The sequence below is a fragment of the Odocoileus virginianus genome, chromosome 33 (assembly GCF_023699985.2).
Source record: "Odocoileus virginianus isolate 20LAN1187 ecotype Illinois chromosome 33, Ovbor_1.2, whole genome shotgun sequence".
Classification (NCBI taxonomy): domain Eukaryota; kingdom Metazoa; phylum Chordata; class Mammalia; order Artiodactyla; family Cervidae; genus Odocoileus; species Odocoileus virginianus.
This window is the reverse complement of record NC_069706.1, coordinates 31,406,308-31,430,982: the sequence shown is the minus strand read 5'-3', so window position 1 is coordinate 31,430,982 and position 24,675 is coordinate 31,406,308. Positions and strand designations below refer to the sequence as shown.

The 24,675-nt window shown below is 45.0% G+C and overlaps 1 protein-coding gene across 9 annotated transcripts in view; it reads right to left on the bottom strand.

The window, feature by feature from the left end:
• LOC110138134 (general transcription factor II-I repeat domain-containing protein 2) overlaps positions 1-24,675 on the bottom strand; it is a 56,632-nt gene that overhangs the window by 16,857 nt on the left and 15,100 nt on the right. For 8 of the 9 annotated variants that reach the window (XM_070460191.1, XM_070460192.1, XM_070460193.1 and 5 more), the window contains exons 2-12: positions 23,342-23,445; positions 22,092-22,230; positions 17,876-18,001; positions 15,572-15,755; positions 15,080-15,108; positions 13,681-13,735; positions 13,319-13,362; positions 9,075-9,152; positions 3,095-3,151; positions 1,580-1,642; positions 270-347 (exon numbers count right to left, since the gene is read on the bottom strand). In XM_070460191.1, coding sequence (XP_070316292.1) covers positions 270-347; positions 1,580-1,642; positions 3,095-3,151; positions 9,075-9,152; positions 13,319-13,362; positions 13,681-13,735; positions 15,080-15,108; positions 15,572-15,755; positions 17,876-18,001; positions 22,092-22,230; positions 23,342-23,440 — 952 coding nt within the window. In that variant the 5' untranslated portion in view covers positions 23,441-23,445. The remainder of the gene's footprint in view (positions 1-269; positions 348-1,579; positions 1,643-3,094; positions 3,152-9,074; positions 9,153-13,318; positions 13,363-13,680; positions 13,736-15,079; positions 15,109-15,571; positions 15,756-17,875; positions 18,002-22,091; positions 22,231-23,341; positions 23,446-24,675) is intronic. The other variant, XM_070460190.1, reaches the window with a different exon arrangement.

Sequence of the window (24,675 nt, the reverse complement as noted above, 5' to 3'; positions counted from 1 at the left end):
ATTTGCCCCCGACCCCAAAAGGCCATTGGAGAAAACACCATTAGCTCATGAGAAAGTACTTTACCTGGCTTATCAATTTACTTTTAGCAAAAAGTAAGCATTTTGTAAATTTGTAAATTTAAGGTATTAGAGATGTCTTTCCTTAGTTGACAGGGTGAACTTAGCAAAGAAATAGCTCCAAGAGATCAACCCATGTCACCAAATGGTTAAAATAAAACAAAATGAAAAACACAGTCTAGATTATGACAAAGTCAGATAGAATTCTATACCTGGAACTGTCACCTGAACGATGTTAAGATCTTCAACACCTGCTGCAGAATTAGTAATATTGGGTGAACTGGTGTTTCCTTAAAGAGAAATTGAAATTTAGAACTTATAGAAAACTAGACTACTTCTGCTATAAAACTACCAAACTGCCATTCTGATCAGAAGGCCCGAGTAGGGAATTCCTGGTGATCTAGTGATTCTGACTCGGGGCTTTCACTGCCAAGGGCCCGGGTTCAATGCTGGACGGGGAACTAAGATTCTACAAGCATCACAGTGTGGTCAAAAAAAAAAGAAGGCCACATTAAATTTTTAAAATTCCAGAGAATATTTAGCTATGGAATAACAAGCTGGCTTGGCATTAATTGATGCTTGAGTCTCTGCAGTTTAATGTCTATGTCAAAGGAGAAGGCAGTGGCAACCCACTCCAGTATTCTTGCCTGGAGAATCCCAGGGACGGGGAAGCCTGGTAGGCTGCCGTCTATGGGGTCGCACAGAGTCGGACACGACTGAAGCGACTTAGCAGCAGCAGCAGCGGGGAAAGGACTCCAGGGCTTTTACTTAGATTGTAGCCCCTGATACTTCACAGTCTAAATTGATTTAAAAAAAAGACTGATAAAAATATATTTCCTGGGACTTCCCTAGTGGTCCAGTGGTTAAGACCCCAAGCTCCCAATGCAGGGGGCACAGGTTCATTCCCCAGTTGAGGAATTAAGATCCTGCATGCCACTTGGCCAAAGGAAAAGAAAAAAAAAATTCCTTTATTGTTAATTCTCAATTTAAGGAAGGGTGAAGAAAGTAAGACATATGAGTGCATACAAGAGGGCACTTAAGAAGCAGACGTCCTATGAGAAATGATGTAACAGGACAGTCAAGGAAAGGCTCAGATGGGGTTGAATAGTAAAAGCACAGTTGACGGTATCACGGTCTGGTCAAATGACAGACACTACGCTCACTTAAGTTCTATGTGAGAAGTGAAATGAGCCTTTCTAGTCCTTTCTGAGGGACTCAGGGCTCAGTCCCTGTGTTCTGTGAACGATCAACTATTTGGATATCTGAGATTCTACATCTGAGAGCAGACCCCAAAAGGACACAAGAAGCCACACCACAGTGCTCCTCCCTCCCCTGGTCTCACACACACACACACACACACACAAACACACACACACACACACACACACACACACACACAAACACACACACACACACACACACACACACATCGATTTCACTCTTTCCCCCGGAGCAATCCTTTGAGGAAAAATGAAAAACTATACTTAGCAATATGAATTCGGCAAGGTTTTGGGCAACCAACCTTCAATTTTCACCTCAGCTTCAGGGTCCTCACTCATTTCTGAAGGGACAAGTTGAGTAGAATCTTGAAAAAAAAATTTTCTAAAATGACATTCGCTGTTACGTATTCTCATGTTCCAATATTTTACTGCTCCTCTACCCTAAAAGTCGCTTATCCTGGCATTTTAAATGCATTTCATATTTAATAAACAGAGGTATAAACACAAAGGTACTTTTAAGTTTAAAAGGGATAATAGAGTAATAAAAGATGACCTTAACTTACAAGGGATAAGAGGAGATAAGAAACTTTCAGGGAGCAAATGATACAAAGTTACCCACAGTAAGGGACACAGAATATTCTTCTCTTTGAGCTAATGGAATTCATGTGGCAACAGTGTTTTCTGGTTGTTGTTGGGAATTACTGAGATTTTTAAAAAGCTATTTGCTCCTCCCTTATCCGGCCAGCAGCCCCCAGGTGATTCAAGGTCTATCGTTACTTGGACTCATAATTGAGTTTTCTGCTGGATAAGAATTATGACACGTACATCAAGCTGGCATCACAGACTCAATGGAAATGAGTCTGAGCAAGTTCCAGGAGATGGGGAAGGACAGAGAAGCCTGGCGTGCTGCATGCAGTTCATGGGGTTGCAAAGAGTTGGACACAACAGAGCGACTGAACAACAGTAACAATATACAAGTTCCACATACAGACAAAAGCCTGGCTAGGTTATCCCACCTAACTGGCTCATTTTAGAATGATCTGTCAGTTGTTACATTAATTAATTGTTAGTAAAAGAAGAAAGACTAGAACACAAGACTGTTTTGATTTTGTACTATCATTGTATAAGATGTAAACTTTAGGGAAAAATGGGTGAAGGCACATTGGATTGCTTGTACTATTCTTGCAGCTTCTTGTGAATCTATTGTTGTTCAGTTGCTAAGCTGTGTCTGACTCTTTTTGACCCCATGGATTGTAGCCCACCAGGCTCCTCTGTCCATGGGATTTCCCAGGCAAGAATACTGGAGTGGGTTACCATTTCCTTCTCCAAGGGATCTCCTTGACCCAGGGATCAAACTATAACTATTTTAAAATAAAAAGGTTTCAGGGAGTTTTCTGGTGGCCTTGTGGTTAGGATTCTGGGCTTTCACTACCATGGCGTGGGTTTTAATCCCTGGCTAGGAAACTGAAATCTGGTAGGCCATGTGGTTCGGTCAATAAAGAAAGAAAGAATTAAAGGACTGGCATGAAATAGAAAGCTTTAAAAAAATCAAACAAGGGGCTCCCCTGGCAGTCCAGTGGTTAAGACTTCACCTTCCAGGGCAGGGGGTTTGGGTTTGATCTCTGGTCGGGGAGCTGAGATCCCACATCCCTCGGGGCCAAAAAACCAAAACATAAAACAGAAGCAGTATTGTAACGAATTCAATAAAGACTTTTAAAGAATGGTTCATATCAAAAAAAGTCTTTTTTAAAAAAGTTTATTCTCTGCAAAATACTGTAAACTTAAAAAAAAGAGAGAGAATGCCTCAATTTTCTAACCTTCCATTGGTAATTCCATTTCAATTAATTCAGTGCCTGCAGAAGGACGACGGCTCTCTGAAAGGAAAGCAAACGATATATTAAAAAGGCAGAAACACATATTTTAAAAAAGACATCATTTGAAACTAAGGCAAAGAATTCAAGACCCACACAGGAATACCCACGAAATATTTATAGACTCCTGGAAATCGAATTCATATAAACGATCCTTTCTTTATGTTTTTTTTTTTTTCCCTAACCTATGCTTTGGAAAAACTTAAAACAGAAAAGCAGAGAGAAGGCAAAATGAGGCCATTTGTCCATCCTCCAGCATCAAGTCATTGACTCAGGTCATTCTATCTGTGCCCCAATCCCCGCCCCCCCAACACTGGTTGTTGTGTCAGACTCTTTGCAACCCCCAAAACTGCAGCACACCAGGCTTCCCTGTCTTTCACTGTCTCCCTGAGTTTGCTCAGACTCATGTCCATGGAGTTGGTGATGCCATCCAACCATCTGGTCCTCTGTTGTCCCCTTCTCCTGCCATCAGTCTTTCCCAGCATCAGGGTCTTTTCCAATGTGTCGGCTCTTAGCATCAGATGGCCAAAATATTGGAGCTTCAGCTTCAGCATCAGTCCTTCCATGAATATTCAGGGTTGGTTGCCTTTAGGATTGACTGGTTGGATCTCCTTGCAGTCCAAGGGACTCTCAAGAGTCTTCTCCAACACCACAGTTTGAAAGCATCAATTGTTTGAAGCTCAGTCTTCTTTAGAGTCCAACTCTCAAGACTGCTGGAAAAACCATACCTTTGAGTATACGAACTTTGTCAGCAAAGAAAAGTAACTACACCCATTGGTAGTTTACGGTAAATCTTGGAATTCAGTCTGCAAATACCTGCATTGAAGGAAGTACATCTCTCTTCTGTTAGCGTCACCACATCGTGATGACCCACACAATGAAGAATTATTCCTTATCATCATCTCATATCTAGTCATTGTTCAAGTTTCCTCAATTCTCTTACATGTCTTGGAGGAAAAAAGACACATACTTTATACTGGACGTAGTTTTAAACTTACGGGAAAGTTGCAAAAATAAAATAGTACAAAAAAGATCCATCTACCCTTTATCTTTGTCTTTCCCGATCTCTGGCTCCAGATGGAGACACACATCTGGATTTCTTTTTTAATCTTGCCTAATTGCTCTGCCTAGGACCTCCAATACACTGTTGAAAAGAAGTGGCAAGAACAGACATACTTGCCTTTTTAAAAAAATTAATCATCACTTTTCACTGTGCGGGGCCTTTGCTGCCGTGTGCAGACTTTCTCTAGCTGCAGACGGGGGACTACTCTTCCTTGCGGAGCACGGGCTTCTCACTGCGGTGGTTTCTCTTGTTGTGGAACACAGGGTCTAGGCGCAGGGGCTTCAGTAATTGTGGTGCACGAGCTTAGTTGCCCCGCATGTGGGCCCTTTCTGAATAAGATATCGAACCCACGTCCCCTGCATTGGCTGACGTATTCTTAACCACTGGACCACTGAAGAAGTCCCAGACATACTCGTCTTGTTCCTGGTCTTGGGGGATAGTCTTCAGTCTTTAAGTACGACATGATCTATATAAGTTTTTAAATAGATGCTCTTAATTATGTTGGAAAAGTTCCCCTCGGTTCCTAGTTTCTCGAGCGATTTTTAAAAATCATGAAAGGTATTAGATTTTGTCAAACGCCTTTTTCCTACATCTGTGGGGACAATCGTGTGGGTTTTGTCCTTTATTCATTATGTTGCTATTCTGTTGATTGATTTCCATAGGTTGAGCTAATCTTGCCTTCCTAGGAGCAATCACTATTTGGTCATTGTGTGGTCAGGCCATTCAAGATGGCTGTTCTCTTGCTCTTAGTACATCTCCCTGCTCAACCAGACTCTGCATCACACACACCCTGCATCCATCCTCTTAATTACGGCTTAATTAGTAACTACCTACCTCTCTTGCCCCCTACCCACCACTGCTGGTTTCCCCGGTAACTGATGAGCCCATGTGACGTCAGTTCCTCCCTATAAATGGAAGCCTCCTCCGAGTTAGCGAAGTTGCTGTCACTTCTTGTCTGCCGTTTGCTGCACAAGGTGCGTGTTGCTCCAGGACTTTGCTTCAGATGTGCAAGGTCCCCTGTCCAATAAGCCATTGATGTCCTTGTTGCGGGGCTTTTTCTTTGTTCTCAAGCTTTGCAGGCCTGGGGCGGAGGTACATACCCAACAGGTCTGATGGATAAACTTATGACTGTTTTATTGAGGATTTTTGTTTATCTGTTAATAAGCGATATGGTTCTGTAGTTTTCTGGCGGTGTTTTGTCTGGTTTTGGTATCAGGGTGATGCTGGCCTAACAGAATGAGTCGAGAAGCATTCCCTCCTCTATTTTCTGTAAGAGTTTTTGAAGTTCTGGTGTTCACTCTTGAAACACTTGGTAGAATTCACCAGTGGAGTCACCTGATCCTGGGCTTTTGTTTGTAGAAAGCTTTTCAATGACTATTCAAAATTCTTGTTATGTGACGATTCAAAATTTGTGTTTTATCCTTAGTCAGTTTCAGTGGTTTGTCCATTTCATTTAGGTGACTCAATTTGTTGGCGTACAATTGCTTACTATTTGTATAGGCAGATGCCCCCACCCCCCACCCTACCCTGGCAATAAAAAAGATATCCAAAACCTGTGAATATATATAATGTTACATGGCAAGGGGCGGATAGGATGCAGATGGGATTAGGTGTCCTCATGGTTAATCTTCAGAAAAGATTATCCTGCATATCCAGCTGGGCTCTGTGTAATCAATGTATTGGGTATTTCAATGTGGAAAAGGAAGGCAGAAGGGTCAGTGCTAGAGTGATGTATTTCGGGGAAGGCTATATTAATTCCTTGACCTTGGGCTTCTGTATCCTTGTTCCCCCATCCCGGAAGCCTTTCCCCCCACATCACACAGCATCAGCCGGGAAGAAACCAGAACGGTACTGATGCTCTGACATCCATCAAGGAAGGCTGGGTGCAGTAGAGCTCAGCAAAGCTTGTACAGGGCAGTCTTCATTTCCAGGGGGGAGACGGGGTCCCCACGTAGAAGACCTGTGGGACTTGCATGGGCTTTGCGGGGGCCAAGGTACTATATGCACCTGTGTAGACGTTGTGTTGGGGGTCTTCTGAGAGATCTGTGTTGCAGATGGATCGTGAGGTCCTGGTGTGTGTGAGGGTAGCTTCTGAGCACTTGTGGGGACATGGCTGACTTCACTGGGGGCGTCCTAGGGACCCGCCGCCATTCTGAGCAAGTCACGTTGATTGTCTTTTTGGATTTAAAACTATCTCCCTTACTTAAAGGAGACAGAAAGATATCAATACTTCAGCACATATTTAACCTTAAGTGGTTATAAAAACATTCAGTGCTATGGAATATTGTCCATGATGTCAGGCAATCTGGAACTTTTTCGGCATCAAGAAGGAAGCTGTTCTACAAAGATGTCTTGAATGGTTCTGTCACTTCCAAGCCAAGCAGGAGAAAGACTATAAAGTCACAGGTTTAAAGTGAATATTTCTCTTCAAATAATGTACTTCTTTCTGAAAAGTTAAAATAGAGTGATTGCAGGTGCATCTAATTTATTTCACTGTTGCCTTTCAGAGCAGAATCTGTTAAGTATCTTATCCCTGATTGTACACAATTTGATCATTTAAGTATAAAAATATATTCTTGGGAGTCAAGAATTTGTTTCTAAATGCCTGTTGTTCCAAACAACAGGCATTTAGAAACAAATGTTACACTGATTCTTCACCCTGAATTCAGCAAGCACATCTGAGTGTCCAGGATGTAGAAAGTCTTGGGCTTGGGACTCCGGGGGGTTGGGGGGGGGGGGAATAAGATGCTGTGTTTCCTGCCACTAGCTGAGGGAGTCCTCGGCAAAAGTATAAATACAGGACTTCCTGGCGGTCCAGTGGTTAAGACTCCACCCTTCCAATGTGGGGAGCTGGTGGGGGGTGGCATCAATCCCTGGTCAGGGCACTAAGATGGCACACACACAGCAGGTCATACTAAATGCTGGAAGTTCCCTGCAGGAGTTGAGGTTCTGACTGTGCCCAGAAAGAAGGGGGACGCTCCTCAGAAGTCTGCAGGATAGGATGGGGAGCCACAGTGAGGGATCAGCTTATATAAAAGCCCTGTGGAAGGGGGATTCAGGGCTTGTTCGAGGAACCATATTCAGAGCAGCATGTCTGAAGAACAGAGGGAGGGTGATGGTGGGGGAGGCAGATGACATAGGAGGGGACACCAGAAACAGCAGTAGGGGGCCTTTCCTGGTGGTCAAGTGGTTAAGACTCTGAGCTTCCGCTGCCTGGGGCACAGGTTTGATCCCTGGTCTGCTCAGCTGGTAAAGAATCCACCTGCAATGCAAGAGACCCTGGTATGATTCCTGAGTCGGGAAGATCCGCTGGAGAAGAGATAGGCTACCCACTCCAGTATTCTTGGGCTTCCCTTGTGTCTCAGCTAGTTAAGAATCTGCCCACAATATGTGAGACCTGGGTTCGATCCCTGGGGTAGGAAGATCCCCTGGAGAAGGGAACAGCTACCCACTCCAGTATTCTGGCCTGGAGAATTCCATGGACTGTGTAGTCCACGGGGTCTGAGCAATTTTCACTTCTAGGGCTTTCCCGGTGGCTCAAGTAGAGTCTTCCAGCAGTGCAGGAGACCCAGGTTGGATCCCTGGTTTGGGAAGATCCCCTGGAGAAGGAAATAGCAATCCACTCCAGTATTCTTGCCTGGAAAATCCCATGGATCGAGAAGCCTGGCAGGCTACAGTTCATGGGGTTGCAAAGAGTCGGACATAACTGAGCTACTTCACTCTGTCTCAGGAAACTAAGATCCTGCAGGCCTCATGGGGCGGCCAAAAAAGAAAAGGAACAATAGGAACATGGAAGGAAACTGGGACTTCACAGGTGATAAGGAGCTGCAGACAACATGAATGGGGGAGAGACATGGACAGATCCCAGTTTTCAAAGAATACACGACTGGGGTGGGGTAGGGCGTCTGGGATGGGCTGAAAAAGAGATCCTCTGCCCCTCTGCCCAGATGTAAGGAGACTGGTCATGGGGCACAGGGCAGGACGGGGCAGAGGGGGTGGGTGGGGTTGGCCCACGACCGAGCAACTACAACAGAACTTCTGTTGGTCTCTGCCTTTTAGATCTTTCGGAAGAGGTGTTTTTAGTAAAACTTACAGAGCTAAGTAATGCTGCAGGGAAATTCCAAAGTTTACGATTTTGTAAGGAAACATTTTCAATCTGATAATGTTTGAGGCTCTAACTGCAAATTGTTCCACACTCTGCATCCACTCACAGTGGAGGTGGAAGATGGAGAAAGGATCTGAACACCGTGCAGTAGTCATAGCAACAAGACGGTATCCTATCACTATGACGACCCCAGCCGATCGTCAACCATCGTCAGTTGGGGTCCGGCAGGATTCTGGTCTTTGGGTAGAGAACTGAGCCACCCAACCACATAGACACCCCACCTGCACCACCTTTGGAACGTTTATATATTTGGTAACGACCGTCTTCTTCCTGTTGAACTTATATGCTGGCAGTGAACTCATATGCTGCCTTTCTAGTAAAAAAAGGCACTTGAGTTTCTTAACTCTGTCTGCATCTCTTTTATCTCAATATCTTCTCAGCAACTCAGACTGGACAGAAGAGGATTAAGAGGGAAATATTTTAGAACACCCAAAACAATATTTAATAGACAAACTCAAGTAAAACAAAGCCTGAAATACCTTTACAGTCACATATGCCCAGAATCATATGGATTCAGGCTACATATTAATGCAATCTATTTTATGACTGTGAAATTGTTCACCTTAATGGCATTGTAGAAGACTCTACGTAAATATACATGGATCTTTATGACTCTTTGTTTGTTCAGATGAGCACTAATTAAAAGCTTCCATCACAGATAACTGTTAGAGAAGAAAGTTATTATAAAATGGTATTACCTTGCATACCATATTCATAGTAATTAGGATCTTCTGATTCTTTCTTGACTGACACAACTGCCGCTTCCAGTGAAATACCTTGGAATGCAATGGAAATTATAAAATGATGTGTTAAACTCACCAACAGAGATGTGACCGGCTCATACACCTTCCAGGTTGTTTGGATTAACACAGTAACACTGCAGTCAGCAAAAGCACTTGTAGCTCATGCACTATGAACAAATGGGTTAATCCACATAAAATATAATAACACAACAAAAAAGGAATGAAAGATGGAGGGGAAGATGGAGGGAGGGGGGAAAGGAGAAAGAGGTCTAGTTCCAAGTTTGGGGAGATTTTCTCTTTCAAGATGGCTGAATATGTACATGTATTTACATGAAATACTGTAAATCTTCCTCTGTAACAGGTCCTGAATTGGCACAGATTATCTTAATTTACTTACTACAACACGATGAATTTCAAAACCTGGGGAAACTACATTAGTAAAACCAAAAGGTTTTATCAGAGAAAGGTGTGGGAGAAGGCAAAAATTAGCCACAGATGTCTCCCGTCCCATATACATGCCTGTGGGCACCGTAACTTTCCCACTCCTGATTTCTCCAAGTGGAAAACTACTCCACCTTGTAAAGCCAGGCCCGGCCATGTGACTTGCTTCGGCCAATGGGATGTAGACAGAGGGTTGAAAAGTGCCTGTGCCTCCGCTTCTGCTGTTTCTTGAGCAGAGCTGCCGGGTGAATGAGCCTGGAGAATGTGGGGCCCAGAGGAGAGAGACCCAGGAGGACGGCCTGGTCCACACACATATGTGTGAGAAAGACTGAGTCACAGTTTGAAGCCACTCAGTTCTGGGGTGCGGGTGGTCTTTTATACTGCAATAGATAACTGATACCGAAGTACACATATAACCTAACTGTGAAAGTTAACAGATGCAAAACAGTAATTGTGACACAGCTTGGGATTTCACCGTTCAGCATTAATTAACAAGTTCCAGGGTGGGGCTGGGGGGGGGGGGTCTTCTGAAATTAACAGCTCTGTTGGCAAAGGGATAGTGAGATGGGGTATTAAAGAATGTGATTATTAAAAAAAAAAAAAAAGAATGTGATTATCACAAGGGCTTCCCTGGTGGCTCAGCTGGTAAAGAATCTACCTGCAACGTGGGAGACCTGGGTTCGATCCTGGGTTGGGAAGATCCCCTGGAGAAGGGAAAGGCTACCCACTCTAGTATTCTGGCCTGAAGAATTCCATGGACTGTATAGTCCATGGGGTCGCAAAGAGTCGGACACAACTGAGTGACTTTCACTTTTCACATATCACTAGCCTGAATTTTGTTTGAAACGTGTATAGCTTTTGTAACTTAGAGTCAAACTTTTAGGTACAACTTCCAAGTTGATTAGGCACTAATGACTCTACTAACAAACATCTGAAATACGTGACGGCTGGGCTGTCAAAGAAAAATTCCTGTTCAGTGCAGGCAACTGAAAGCAGATTTGATGCTGCAGAATGCAGAATGTGTTTGAAATGGTAATGAAAACAGACTGGCTTCAGTTTTTCCTCAACACATGACTGGGGGGAGGGGAAAATTCAAAAGGCAAAACCCGTTTAAACAGCTGTTCGGTGCGTCAGGTGCTACACAGACATCACGGGAAGTAAGGCCAAGGGATGGTCAGCTCTCAGAAGCCTGTAGGCAGCTGGAAGCGATTCGTACCATGAAATTCACAGCAGAAAGTCACATTATTAGGGAACATATTTTATCTTAAAGGGAACCACATCTCCAAAGAAGAGAGACCTCAACAAAAGAGGCCTATTTTAAGGCCAGTGGGAATGGCTCATCCACCCTACAGCTGGTGAGGAAGGAGAGAAAGGCGGGGGGTGGGGGGGTGGGGACCATGGTTCCATGAAAGGGCCCCCCCACTCAGGGAGGGCTAACAACCGCTCACTCTCATTTCATTTGTTTTCCTAGTTTCTAACAGGGAAGAGACTGTGGCTTGGGGTTTTAAATTCTCCATGACCAACAGAGACACAGGCAGAATGTATTTGAAATGTATCTCTGAATCTTGGAAATGCATCATGGCCAAGATTAAAGGGGCTTCTCTGGTGGCTCAGCGGTACAGAATCCGCCTACAATGCAAGAGATACAGGAGATGAGGGCTTGATCCCTGGATCAGGAAGATCCCCTGGAGGAGGACATGGCAACCCCACTCCAGTATTCTTGCCCGGGAAAGCCCATGCACAGAGGAGCCTGGTGGGCTACAGTCCATAGGGTCACACAGCCAGACATGACCGAGAACACACACATCCCTAAGATTAAAGGGGCATCACGCATAAGGGGGATGAAGACTACACAGCTGAATTCTGCTAGCTGAAATCCTCGGCTCCGCACTGACCTGTGTTGGTTTTACCTAGAATAACTATAATGCACAAGCACTCCTTTTTCAGACCCTGATATTTAAGGTGGAGCTTCCACCGAACACACATTTACATGTAGACGGGAGTGACCCTGGTGGATGACAAGGGAGGGGTCAGGCTCTCCTTCCCCGAGGGACAGGGGGAGGCAGCCTGGCATAAACCACACCCTGACACCTTCAGAAACGTGGGTGCTCTGACCTCCATGTCACTGAAGATAAAGTCTCTCTTTGCCTTTCCTCTACATGTTTTCTTAATATTGAATATTTTTCTTTTAGAGTCTCTCATACTTAATTTTAACTTTTCGAAGTTTGGAACTGTTTCTTATTTTTAGATTGCTTTTCTAAACATTATTAAATTCTAGTTTTACCCCCTTATGGTAGTAGGTGGTTTAGTTACTAAGTCACGTCCAACTCTTTCTTCCCCAGGGACTGTGTGCCTCCAGGCTCCTCTGTCCATGGGATTCTCCGGGCAAGAGTACTGGAGTGGGTTGCCGTTTTCTTCTCTAGGGGATCTTCCCGACCGACCCAGGGATCAAATTTTTGTCTCCTGCATTGCAGGCAGATTCTTTACTGCTGGGCCACCAGGGAAGCCCTTTCCCCCCTTAGAGCCAGTTTGCATTCATCTTTATCTTTCTGAGGTTTGAGCTTTAATTTTATGTACTTGTTTAGTTTAGGTTGCTGAAGCTTTTAACTCCTAATGCTTTCAATATTTTCCCATCCCTTGATTAAACATTTGACTTTTAAATTTTTTTCTATTTTTAACCTCTAACATTTTCCCCTAATGCCATTTTTCTTTTTTCTTTTCTTTTTTGAGAAGTGGGAGAGGCAGGGATGGGGGTTAACTGCTCTCATCCATCAAAGAAGGATTTCTTTTCTGCCAATATAGCTTATTTTAGTAATGCATGTCTACTGTAGAAAATTTAGAAATTACAGAGTGTAAGAAAGCAATAAAACAAGTTGTTTATTCATACTTTATTCATAAATCAAATTCATAATTCCAAATATATGTTTAAGACTTTTTTACTTATTTAACAGTCAAGTTCTAATTTCCATATGATTAAAATAATACTTTACCTACAAATATATCTACTTAGTGACCCCATGGACTGTAGCCTGCCAGGATCCTCTGTCCATGGAATGCTCCAGGTCAGAATACTGGAGTGGGTAGCCGTTTTCTTTTCCAGGGGATCTTCCTAACCCAGGGATCAAACCCAGGTCTCCCGCATTGCAGGCGAATTCTTTACTGTCTGAACCACCCAGGAAGCCCGATAACATTTTAGTACCCAGTATTTATTGAACTAGAAGACTTTTTTCTAGATATTTGAGTAAAATATGATTCTGCAAATATGGCCACAGTTGAGGTCAACTGGATTTTCTACATGGACCAATGGATCATCTGAAAATTAAAGACAATTTTATTCATTATTTTCAATCATATACCGTATATTTCCTTTTCTTGTCTTAGTGCATTAACTAGGACTTTCAGTATGATACTGAAAGGGAGTGATGAGAGGGGACATCCTTCCTGATCTTAGTGGGAAAAATTATAGTTTCTCACCATTAAATATGATGTCAACTATATGTCTTTTGAAGATTTTTTTTATCAAGTTGAGGAAGTTCCCCTCTAGTCCTGCTTTACTGAAAGTACCATTTTTACATAAAATGTGAAGTGAAAGTAAAAGTTGCTCAGTCGTGTCCAACTCTTTGAGACTCCACGGAACTGTAGCCCGCCAGGCTCCACTGTCCATGGAATTCTCCAGGCCAGAATACTGGAGTGGGTATTAAAAGGAGTCAAATAATAACCTGCTGAATAACTCATTCTACAAGCATCAGTGTACATACCAGAATCTTCCATGGGTTCGGTCTTCACACGGATGGGGGCGCAGCTAAAAGGAGAAGGGAATGCTGGTCAAGATGGGCAGGGAAAGAACTGCCCACAGGCATCGGGACACTGAGCCCACTCCCCAGATATCCATGATGTCATGGTTCCCCTCCCCTCCACAAACTGAGTGCACAGCTACCTTGACTTTAATTTGTAAAGTTAAATGACACCACGAAGAAAGTTAAAGGTGTCAACAGAATATAGTTTCATAATCCCAAACACCCCTTTGAATAAGGAACATGTAACAAAATAAGTCATTCCATACCCTAAAAACTAATACATTGGGTTTAGATGTGGCGTTAATTTTCTTTTTGTCCCTTACCTTTCACTTGGTGATGTCACTGACCTATCGGTGTCGGTTACCAGCCCAGGCCCACCTGCGCAGGTGTAAGAAGACACACGCTAGCTGGTTTCATGCATCTTGAAACATGACAACATTCAAAGGCACATAAAGGGAAGGGAAATACAGAGAGGACAGAACTCCAGGTGCCAGGTCATCAGAGAAGGGCAGCTGAGGGACCAGCTCAAAGCAGCCCCCAAGGACTGGGCCACCAGTGTGGGCAAGATGGGGGCTGAGCAGCAGCCTGGGGCCAGAGTGGCCTCCAGCAGGTTACTAAGCCTCCCCATGCCTCAGCGTCCTCATCTGAGGATGGTGGCTGAGTACGGATCCATTCATCCATGCAAAGTGCTTAGAACAGTGTCCATCACAGGATGTGTCAGCAGTTATTATCATTATTCTGTAGGGACAACACAAGCCGCCTGGGACAGCAGTCACCAGCCACCCCTCACCCTCCAGTCCCTCCTTTAAGGTGAGCTGGGCCCCCAGGAAGTCACAACTGCTCCAGAAATACTTGCTCTGTGAGCAGTCCATGCACAGGGGTGTCTCATCACCCTCTGTACCCCGAGGTGTGGACAGTGAGACCCCCACCCACCCCATAAGTGGTTTCTGCACTTATGTAGGCTCAGCACGACACTCTCTTTAGACCTGGTCTTTCATGACCCTTTCACGACCCAAGGTTTCCAACTACATCCAGAATAATGATCTGAGAAAACAAGAAGTGGGCGTAGATGGATCTCTAAATGCTCCTGGTAAGATAGCTTCTTTTTTTGGTCCCTTCATCATCATGAGGAGAGTATAAGTCATCCTGGGTTCCCAAACACAGTCTCCAACACCCTGCACCTAGCTTTCTGCCTGACCACATGGAATCGGCTTCCTGGGGGAACCAAGCTGTTAAGACCCTGCTTATCTCGGGAAGCTCTTCTGACCACACAATTCTAACCCTGTTCCGAGGGCTCTCAGGGTCAGCACCCCTGGTTCTCTGAACAGCCTCATTCCTTCTCGCAGACATCTTAGAAATGGCCACACAGCCCAGACCTACTCCTGAAGCCCACAACGCCTAGCCCGCAGCTGGTGCGCAAAGACCAGCATCCTCACATTCCTATGCATGTGGACAAGGTAGGTCTCCAGCCCTGTGAAGGCTGGACGCAGAAGTCCGCTGGCACGCAAGCTGGAGGAGGGTGGTGTCTCAGCTCCTGGGCTGGGTGTGTGTGTTTCCCTGAGCTGTCGTCCCTGCAAACATCACCCCAGGTCCCGGGATCAGAGGGGGCCTCCTCAATGTGGGAAAGGCACAGCCTAAACAAGTGTGAGAATGTGCCAAACTCGCACTTTAACTAAGAAAAGCAAAGTGGGCAGTCACCAAGTAGGAGAAGCTGTCACTTACCTGGCTGATTCACTGGACCCGGGAAAGGTCTGCAAAAAAACCCCATATGTTAGCAGCTGACATAAACACACCAGACACAGAGAAACATCTGAAGAACCAACTTCCAAACGTAAGGGGACAGGCTTCCTAGGTGGCTTAGTGGTAAAAAAACCTGCTTGCCAATGCAGGAGACATGGGTTGATCCCTGGTCTGGGAAGATCCCACACTACTGAGCCCGCGTGCCCTAGAGGTTGTGTTCGGCAACGAGAGGAGCCACTGAAATGAGAAGCCTGCGCATCACGGCTAGAGAGGAGCCCCCGCTCGCCACAACTAGAGCAAAGCCCACGCAGCAGTGGAGCCCCAGCACAGTCAAAAGTAGACAAATAAAATTATTTATATAAATACAGCAATCCCAATAAATAAATGTAACGGGACAGATTTAACCAGCTGAAATTAAGTTGTCAGTTTATCTTCAGATGAACCAGCTGTGAGAAAAGGGGGAGAGCCTGTCACCTGTTGATGAGGAATGAAATCCCCGCTTTGTTCTCCAAAATCCACTTCAGCGTTGCAAGGTCATAGTTCTCAGGGTGTTGGAAGGGGACCCCTTCTGGGAGCCCTTGAACCACCATCGCCTCCTGGTCCGTCAGCATCTTCTCGTAGGGAACAGGTACCATGGCTGTCGTCCCCAAGGCTTTGCCTGGAAGCACCAGCAGGATATCTTTAAACAACAGGAGTGTAAAAGACCCTGACCATCAATTTCAGTTAGTGTCAAACCCAGGTGGTGACATCTGGCTCCAAAGTTTATGAAAATCCTAAAGTGTCCCGTGCCGCTCTATCTCAAGTTTGTAACATTTCCAATCAAAGGGCCAAAAGAATACATAGAATCTGTTTTCCTTTAAATCTTCACAGAAGGGAAAATAACCGATGGCATAATCTATAAAAACATGGAATCAGTATGTTGTACACTGGAAACTAATATAAGGTAAGTCAACTTATATTTACTTATATCTCAATAAGTAAACTAAAAATGATCCATTTCTGAAAGAAAAGACAATAATAGGTCTTTTTGTCTCTTCTCTTGGCGGTTGCACAATGCAGGGTACTCGCCCTGGTGCAGGGCTGCAGGGAAGACCCCACTGGTTACTCACGATGCTGCCAGCTGAGGATGAGGGCCCAGCCCAAAGCCTACTCCCTGTGTCCACGGCACAGACCAGGCCTTGCCTGTAGAGAGCTGAGGCCTTATGTCCTCCACCACCTGGGGCTGTGACAGTCTCTCTGCACCACTGGCCATCCCCAAGGTCCTGCAGCCCCATTTCCCACAGGGAAGTTTAACCTGAGACCCTAAGATCCCCTAGCTGGGGCCCCCAAATACAAACGCCCACTGCAGGTCACACAGATGTGTGCAGCTGTATAGGAAAGGGGAGCCAGGCCCGAAGATGCTAACGGGCTTCTAATGCAAATATTACACCTGCAGACATCCTTGTTATCTAGCTTTTAAGTGGTTTTTTGTTTTGTGTGTGTGTGTGTTTTTAAATGCACTGTGTTGCATGCCAGATATTACTTCTGGCATAGTACCATGCCCCTGGCAGTGGAAGCACAGATTCTTAACCACTGAACCACCTGGGAACAACCCTATCTAAAGCACTGTGCAGGTACTTAAAAAAAAACCACCACCGTCTCAGGGAAGTGAGGCTCGGGAGGGAGGGGGTATATGTATAATTATGGTTGATTCGCACTGTTGTACGGCAGAAACCAACGCATTTCAAAGCAATTTTCCTCCCATTAAAAAATAAATTAAAAAAAATTTCTGTCTCCAGGCCTGTGGGGAGACCAACGATGAGGCTGGTGTGTGAACCAACCGTGAACATCTGCCATAACTACATGGCTGTGGGGAGCAGGCTCCACAAAGACTGAAGGCTGATGTATACAGAGGTTCTGACAAATGGGAAGAGACCATGTTGATCTGGTACTTAACTGGCTGTTCGCTTGATGAAAATGTGGATTTCTCTAATGTTAGAGATGGTTTATGTAGTCACGCTGATAAAATGATCTCTAATACCATCTTTACCAACAAAGGTCCATCTAGTCGAGGCTATGGTTTTTCCAGTGGTCATGTATGGATGTGAGAGTTGGACTATAAAGAAAGCTGAGCACCAAAGAATTGATGCTTTTGAACTGTGGTATTGGAGAAGACTCTTGAGAGTCCCTTGGACTGCAAGGAGATCCAGCCAGTCCATCCTAAAGGAGATCAGTCCTGGGTGTTCATTGGAAGGACTGATGTTGAAGCTGAAACTCCAATACTTTGGCCACCTGATTTGAAGAGCTGACTCATATGAAAAGACCCTGATGCTGGGAAAGATTGAAGGCAGGAGGAGGAGGGGACGACAGAGGATGAGATGGTTGGATGGCATCACCGACTCGATGGACATGGGTTTGGATGGACTCCGGGAGTTGGTGATGGACAGGGAGGCCTGGCATGCTGCGGTTCACGGCGTCGCAGAGAGTCGGACGTGACTGAGCGACTGAACCGAACTGAACCGAACTGAACGCCATCTTGTGGGCTTCCCTAGTGGCTCAGTGTAAAGAACCCGCCTGCCAATGCAGCAGATGAGGGTTCCATCCCTGGGTCGGGAAGATCCCCTGGGGAAGGAAATGGCCATCCATTCCATATTCTTGCCTGGAGAATCCAATGGATAGAGGACCCTGGGGGCGGCTACAGTCCATGGGGTCTGTAGAGCTGGACACGACTGAGCGACTAAACAACACCGTCTTCTGTAGTGAACTAGTCAGGGAATGAATGCCTAAGGTGAGCTTTACCGTAACAAAAGCAGAAATAGTCTTCGACAGCTTTTCTGAGGATTTCCGTTTCTCCTGAATCAACCTGCATCCCGCTGGCATTGGCGGGGCCTGGGGGTTTCATCTCCTGCGGCCCTTCGGCAACACCTGTGAATGAGCCATCAGTACAAAGTCAGAAGCCAAGCATCTGTACAGTACATTTCCTTAATATCCATGCTTCCAGTACTCAAAGGAAAAAGGGGAAAAGGAATTGACATAAAACAAGGTCTTTTAATTTAAAAAATAGGGTAAAATAACAAGGTGATAGTCTCTGAAATGACTCTAAGGATAAACAATAATTCAACATATGAGGAAACAGAATTTAGCAGTTCAAAGGAAAATATCATAGAAAATTATTTGCTACCTAGTTTGCAAGCGACAGTCACTAGGCAGGAAGACCCTCAGAACTGGAGAGGTTTAGGACCAGCCCCCCAATAATAAGCTCTGAACAAAATCTTAACATCAATTACTTTTTTTTTTTTTTTGGCCTAACACATGGCACGTAGGATCCTTGTTCCCTAATCAGGGATTGAACCCATGCATCCTGCATTGGAAGCAGGATCCTGTATTGGAACACCAAGGAAGTCCTAAGATCGATTACATGAAAGCTTTAAAGAACAGTCAAAAACAGGCGAAACCAGAAAGGGATGATGTCCTTGAAAGAAGGCGGGAACACAGGGAGTGAGCTGTACACTGACCTGGCTTTTCCCTGTGGGAACTCTTTACTTCCTGTGGGATTCCGGGGGAAATAGAGCTTAACCAAAAAAGCAGCGAGGGGTAAAGAATCTGTCTGCCAACGCAGGAGACGCAAGATCCCTGGGCCAGGAAGATCCCCTGAAGGAGGAAATGGCTGCCCACTCCAGTATTCTTGCCTGGAGAATCCCATGGACAGAGGAGCCTGGCAGGCTACAGTCCACGGGGTCACAAAGAGTCAGACATGACTGAGCACCTGGGCACTAACAGCATCAGTCTTAGCTGAAATGAGGAGATCTACGTCACAGGTCGGGACTGCCGCTGTGGTCAGACTAGGAAGCAGAAGTTCTGGAGAAGAATGAGTCACAAGGCGGGAGACCCAACATCATCAGACCAGCCTCCCTCGGATTCTTGTTGTTTTCGTTGCTAAGTCATGTCTGACTCTTTGCGACCCCACGGACTGTAGCCCCGCCGGGCTCCTCTGTCCATGGGATCTCCCAGGCAACAATACTGGAGTGGGTTGCCACTTCCTCCTCCAGGGGATCTTCCCGGCCTAGGGATCGAACCCGAGTCTCTTGCATTGCAGGCGAATTCATTACCATCTGAGCCATCTCAGAAGCCTTGACTGGTCCTCAAACTGTGCAAGCACGCGGTGAGGCTTTAAGGAGAAGCAACGTTTGCAAGCTAAATTGCTGGGCAGAGATTTAACAGCCAACAGGGTTTAAACATATTTAAACAGGGTTTTGGATTCACCAGGTTCGGGAAGCTGTTGAACACTCTGTAAAACTAAGGGGCACATCGTAGGAGGAGGGGCCGCCCTCCAAGACTAAGAGAGGTGGATGCTCCAGGGCCAAGGGCGTCACTTGTCCACATGGGGACCGGGTGACCTGCCAGTAACTTCAGTAACTTCTGCCTGCCAGAACAAAGTGCAATTTTTTTAACAGACTTTTACAACATAGTATGCATAATACCCGGTATGAAATTTAAAATTAGTAGGGACTTCCCTGGTGGTCCAGTGGTCAAGACTCTGGGCTCCCAATGCAGGGGGAACAGGTTCAATCCCTGGTTGGGGAACTAAGATCCCACATGCTGTGCAGCAGTTAAAAAAAAAAAAAAACCCAAAAGCTCCACACACACAAAAACAAAACTTAAAATTAGTAGAAATGTGAAGAAGCAGGAAATTGTGACCCATGATCAAAAGAGAAAAAAAAGCAATTTATAGACTCAGACCCGCTAATGACTCAGTTGAAATGACCAGATGAGGACTTGAAACAACTGCTATAAATACACGAAGGACTTTGTATAGCTGTGGTGAACACAACAAATGAATGTAAGGGGAATTCCAACAGAGAAATGAAAATGCTAACCAGAGAAAGAAGAAAGAAAATGGAATTTTAGAAATGGAAAACAGTTGGGAATGAAAATTTACCCAGATGAATAGTGCCCTGGATATGGCAGAAGGAAGAATCAGTGTCCTCAAAGAAATGCCAGTAGAAACTATCCAATCTGAAGCTTGAATACAAAAAGAAAAAGGGGACACACACACACAAGAGGGGAGAGAGCCTTAATGACCTGTGAGTCAGTAAAGAGCAATTTTCCCTCTCTCTGCAAATGAAGAGAAGCAGAATAAACATTTGGAGAGATGATGGCCAAAAGCGTCCACTGCTGATTCAATAAACTCCACAGACCAAGTAAGGTAGGAACAAAGAAGGTCATAAATGGGCATTTCATGGTCAAATGGCAAAAAACCGAAGATGAGACAGAGCTAGGGAAAAACATACGTTACCTTCAAGGGAACAAGAATAAGAATTCTAACCTAATTTTGTTATCGAAAACAGTGGCAGCCAGGAGACAATGGAATGAAACTTTTGAAGGGCTGGAGGAAGGAAATTCCCTGGCAGCCCAGCAGTTAGGATGCCATGCTTTCACTGACGAGGGTGCAGGTTCAATCCCTGGTTGGGGAACTAAGATCCCATAAGCTTTGTGGCATGACCAAAAAAGAAAAGAAGGCTGGAGGGGAAAAAACTGTCAAGCCAGGTTTCATAGCAACCTGTTTTAGCAGGTTTCACTAAAAAACAGTCTTCAAAAAAAAAACAGGAATCTACTGTATGGTGGCCCAGGGAACTATATTCAATAACCCATAATGAAAAATAACCTTAAAAAAATATATAAACATAGGTATAACTGAATCACTCTGCTGTACCCCTGAAACTAATACAGCATTATAAATCAACTGGATTTCAATAAAAAAAAAATTCTTCAAAAACAAAAGCAAGGAGAATGATGTTGGCATGATAGCAGACTAGGAAGCAACAGGCCTTCTTTCTTCCACAGATACACCAAATTAGCAATACACGGACCAGAACACCTCTGTGAGAACTGCAGACCATCTGAGAAGCTATGGCACCCCAGCTAATAGAAAACCAAGAAGAGATTTCAACATAGGCGTAGGAAGATTCTCAGCATTTGGTGTGCCTGTGTGTGCCTCTCCTTCTACATGGCATAGTGCAGAGCAGCTGGGAAGGAACCCCTCAGTCTGAGGCTCCTCCCTTGGGGTGCAAACACAAGAGTGGACTGTGTGTTCAACCTTGTGGCTTGTCTGGGAGTTGCTGGAGGAACTGATTTCTATCTTGCCTGACTCAGAGCACACGACTTAATTCAGAGCTGCAGTTCTTCGGGGAGACACCAGGGGGCGAAAGAGATTCCAAAAAATTTGAGAGGTTCTAGAACAGACAGCATGGCACCCACTCCAGTACTCTTGCCTGGAAAATCCCATGGATGGAGGAGCCTGGTGGGCTGCAGTCCATGGGGTCGCTGAGAGTCGGACACGACTGAGCGATTTCCCTTTCACTTCACTTTCACGCATTGGAGAAGGAAATGGCAGCCCACTCCAGTGTTCTTGCCTGGAGACTCCCAGGGACAGAGGAGCCTGGTGGGCTTCTGTCTATGGGGTCGCACGGGGTCGAACACGACTGGAGTGACTTAGCAGCAGCAGCAGAACAGACAGTGGGTCGCGGGGTGGTCTTCCCTGCCTGGAGCCAGTAAGCAAAAACGGAAGAGGTCTTGGACTCAGTGTTTTGCTAGGTCAAAGGGATGTGTCCGAACCATTTTTAGGATAATGCTGATGACATCTTAAAAGAAAACAACACACAAGTCTTGCCTGCAAATATTCTAAGATTTATAAATACAAAGGGTAACATCCTTAGCGTGTGTGCATGCAGAGTGGCTTCAGTCTAGTCCAACTCTCTCAGAGACTATATAGACTGTAGCCCGCCAGGCTCCTCTGTCCATGGGATTCTCCAGGCAAGAGGACAGGAGTGGGTGGCCATTCCCTTTTCCAGAGGATCTTCCCCACCCAAGGATAGAACCCAGGTCTTCTGCATTGCAGGCAGATTCTTTGCCACTGAGCCACCAAGACGACATCTTAGAAGAAAACAATATGTAAGTCTTGCCTGTAAATATTCTAAGATTTATGAATACAAAGGATAAAATCATTAACACCTACAGTATTTTGCAAAATCCTTCTGTAAATCCGTCCTGGCATTGACAAAAGCACGTCCTTTCTCTGTTCCAATAACAAACACATCTGCTTCATACATTGCGATGCAGGCCACTTCCGCCTTGGACTTGGCCAGTTCTTTACACTGAAATGAAAAAACAGAATGAAATATTATCTACATGGATGGATCCCAATTTCGTGGGGCCTGGGAGGTCTGCTTTAAGAAAAAAATATAAAATTACAAAAAAAAGAAAAATCTCTCTAACTGATTTTTTCCTGGTCCAGGATCCATTCCAGGGTTGCACTTTCTGTTTGTTGTCCTGTCCTTCCAGTCTCCTTGCATCTGGGACAGACAGATCGCCATCTTTCCTTGTCTTGCAGGAGACTGACATGTACGGAAGTGCAGCCCAGTTATTTTCCAGGTGTCCTGAAATTTGGGTTTGTCCCATGCTCCCTCCTCAGAGGCATGAATGCCATGGAAGCCGTACTGTTGCTTCTCAGCGCCTCCTGCCAGGAAGCTCCAGAGCTCCCTCTGGCCCATCTCTGCCCGTGTTCGGGTTGGTCACTGATTAAGGAGGTGGCTGTCAGGTTTGTCCACGTTTATAAAGTTACTGATCGTTCCTTTTTTAATCCATAAGTATCTTGTAATCAGATGCTCTGAGTTTATGTAAGTTAGTTAGTGTTAGTCCCTCAGTCGTGTCCGACTCTTTGCGACCCCACGGACTGCAGCCCGACAGGCTCCTCTGTCCATGGGATTCTCCAGGCAAGAATACTGGAGTGGGTAGCCCTTCCCTTCTCCAGGGGGTGTTCTCCAACCCAGCAATCAAACCCAGGTCTCCTGCATGGCCGGCAGATTCTTTACCATCTGAGCCACCAGGGGAGCCCCTGAGGTTTTGTAAATTCCCCTCAGATTTTTACCCACTGGGTAAAGTTTATACTTTGGATGTAAATAGATGCATATAAATAGATTATCAATTGACCTTTGAATTTAAACAAAAAGTATTTTCAAACAAGGTAACAGAAATGTCTGCATTAAATTTTCAGATCTGGAGAGTTTACCTTTATACGATTCCATCCATAATGTAGGAAAATAGTTCTTAATTATCTGACAAGCCCATCATTCTTTCTTAAAAAGGGTATGTGTACACAAATAGGACTTAACACTGTAGCTGAATGTCAAAAGTGTTGGTGAAGTGTTTCATAATTCAGCAGTGACCCAACCAGATGACATTTTACAGAACTGCAAACCTTCTCACCATGGACTCAAGAGCAGACACGAGGAACGTCACTACCATCCTGCTCTCCGAGGACTCCTCATTTGCAATGGGCAGGGTGGACATTGCTACTTGTGCCATAATCCCTGGGAAAGAAAAGTATTAAGAAAGTGAGTGGCAGAAGTTGTGTGCTGCTCAACACGTTTAGAACTGGGAGGGTCCTCACAGGTGACCTAGTTCAAACCTTCCTTTAAAGCTGATACTTAACAACAGTACATGGGGGCTTCTCTGGTGATCCAGTGGTTGAAAATTCACCTTCCAATGCAGGGAACTCTGGTTCGATCCCTGGTCGGGGAACTAAGACCCCACAAGCCAAGGGGCAATTAAGTCTGCATGCTGCAACTAGAGAAGACTGTTTGCCACAACAAAGACCCAGAGCACCTCCCACCCCTCCCAAAAGGACAGTATATGATCCAATGGTCATGTATGGATGTGAGAGTTGGACCACAAAGAAAGCTGAGTGCCAAAGAATTGATGCTTTTAACTGTGGTGTTGGAGAAGACTCTTGAGAGTCCCTTGGATTGCAGGAGATCCAACCAGTCCATCCTAAAGGAGATCAGTCCTGAATATTCATTGGAAGGACTGATGTTGAAGCTGAAACTCCAATACTTTGGTCACCTGATGCGAAGAGCTGACTCATTTGAAAAGACCCTGATGCTGGGAAAGATTGAGGGCAGGAAGAGAAGGGGATGACAGAGGATGAGATGGTTGGATGGCATCACCGACTCAATGGACATGGGTTTGGGTGAACTCTGGGAGTTGGTGATGGACAGGCAGGCCTGGTGTGCTGGGGTTCATGGGGTTGCAAAGAGTAGGACATGACTGAGCAACTGAACTGAAGATCGTGTATTTCCCACTAAACCTAGACATGTATTTCATTAAATAAATTTGGGTATTACACTAAAGAGGCATGTTAACTATTTCCCAAGTGAAGAGGAGAGAAGGTAATGTCTCTTACTGATCCAGTGTGGTTTTGTCAGATTCTAGCATTGTGGTGACTGATACCACATTCCGGTCCACATACACAGAAAAAGGAGAGCAGTGGGTTTGTGAACTAGAGACTGGAAGAGAAAAAACCCCCTTCCTTCCTCTCCTGTTAGGACTTCTCCTGCAGTGAAGGCTCATTCTAATTTTTGCTAAATTCTATATCAAGTGAGCATTAGAATGCTTCTTTGAAAAATTTTCTGCAGCACCATAAAAAGAGTTCTTTGAAATAAAGCATGCAGTGTATTAATATCTGTCATGTCCTGTCCCAGCAATAGCTGACTTAATTATGTTTGTAAGCAAAAGATAAACAGATCAACATATTTATGTAC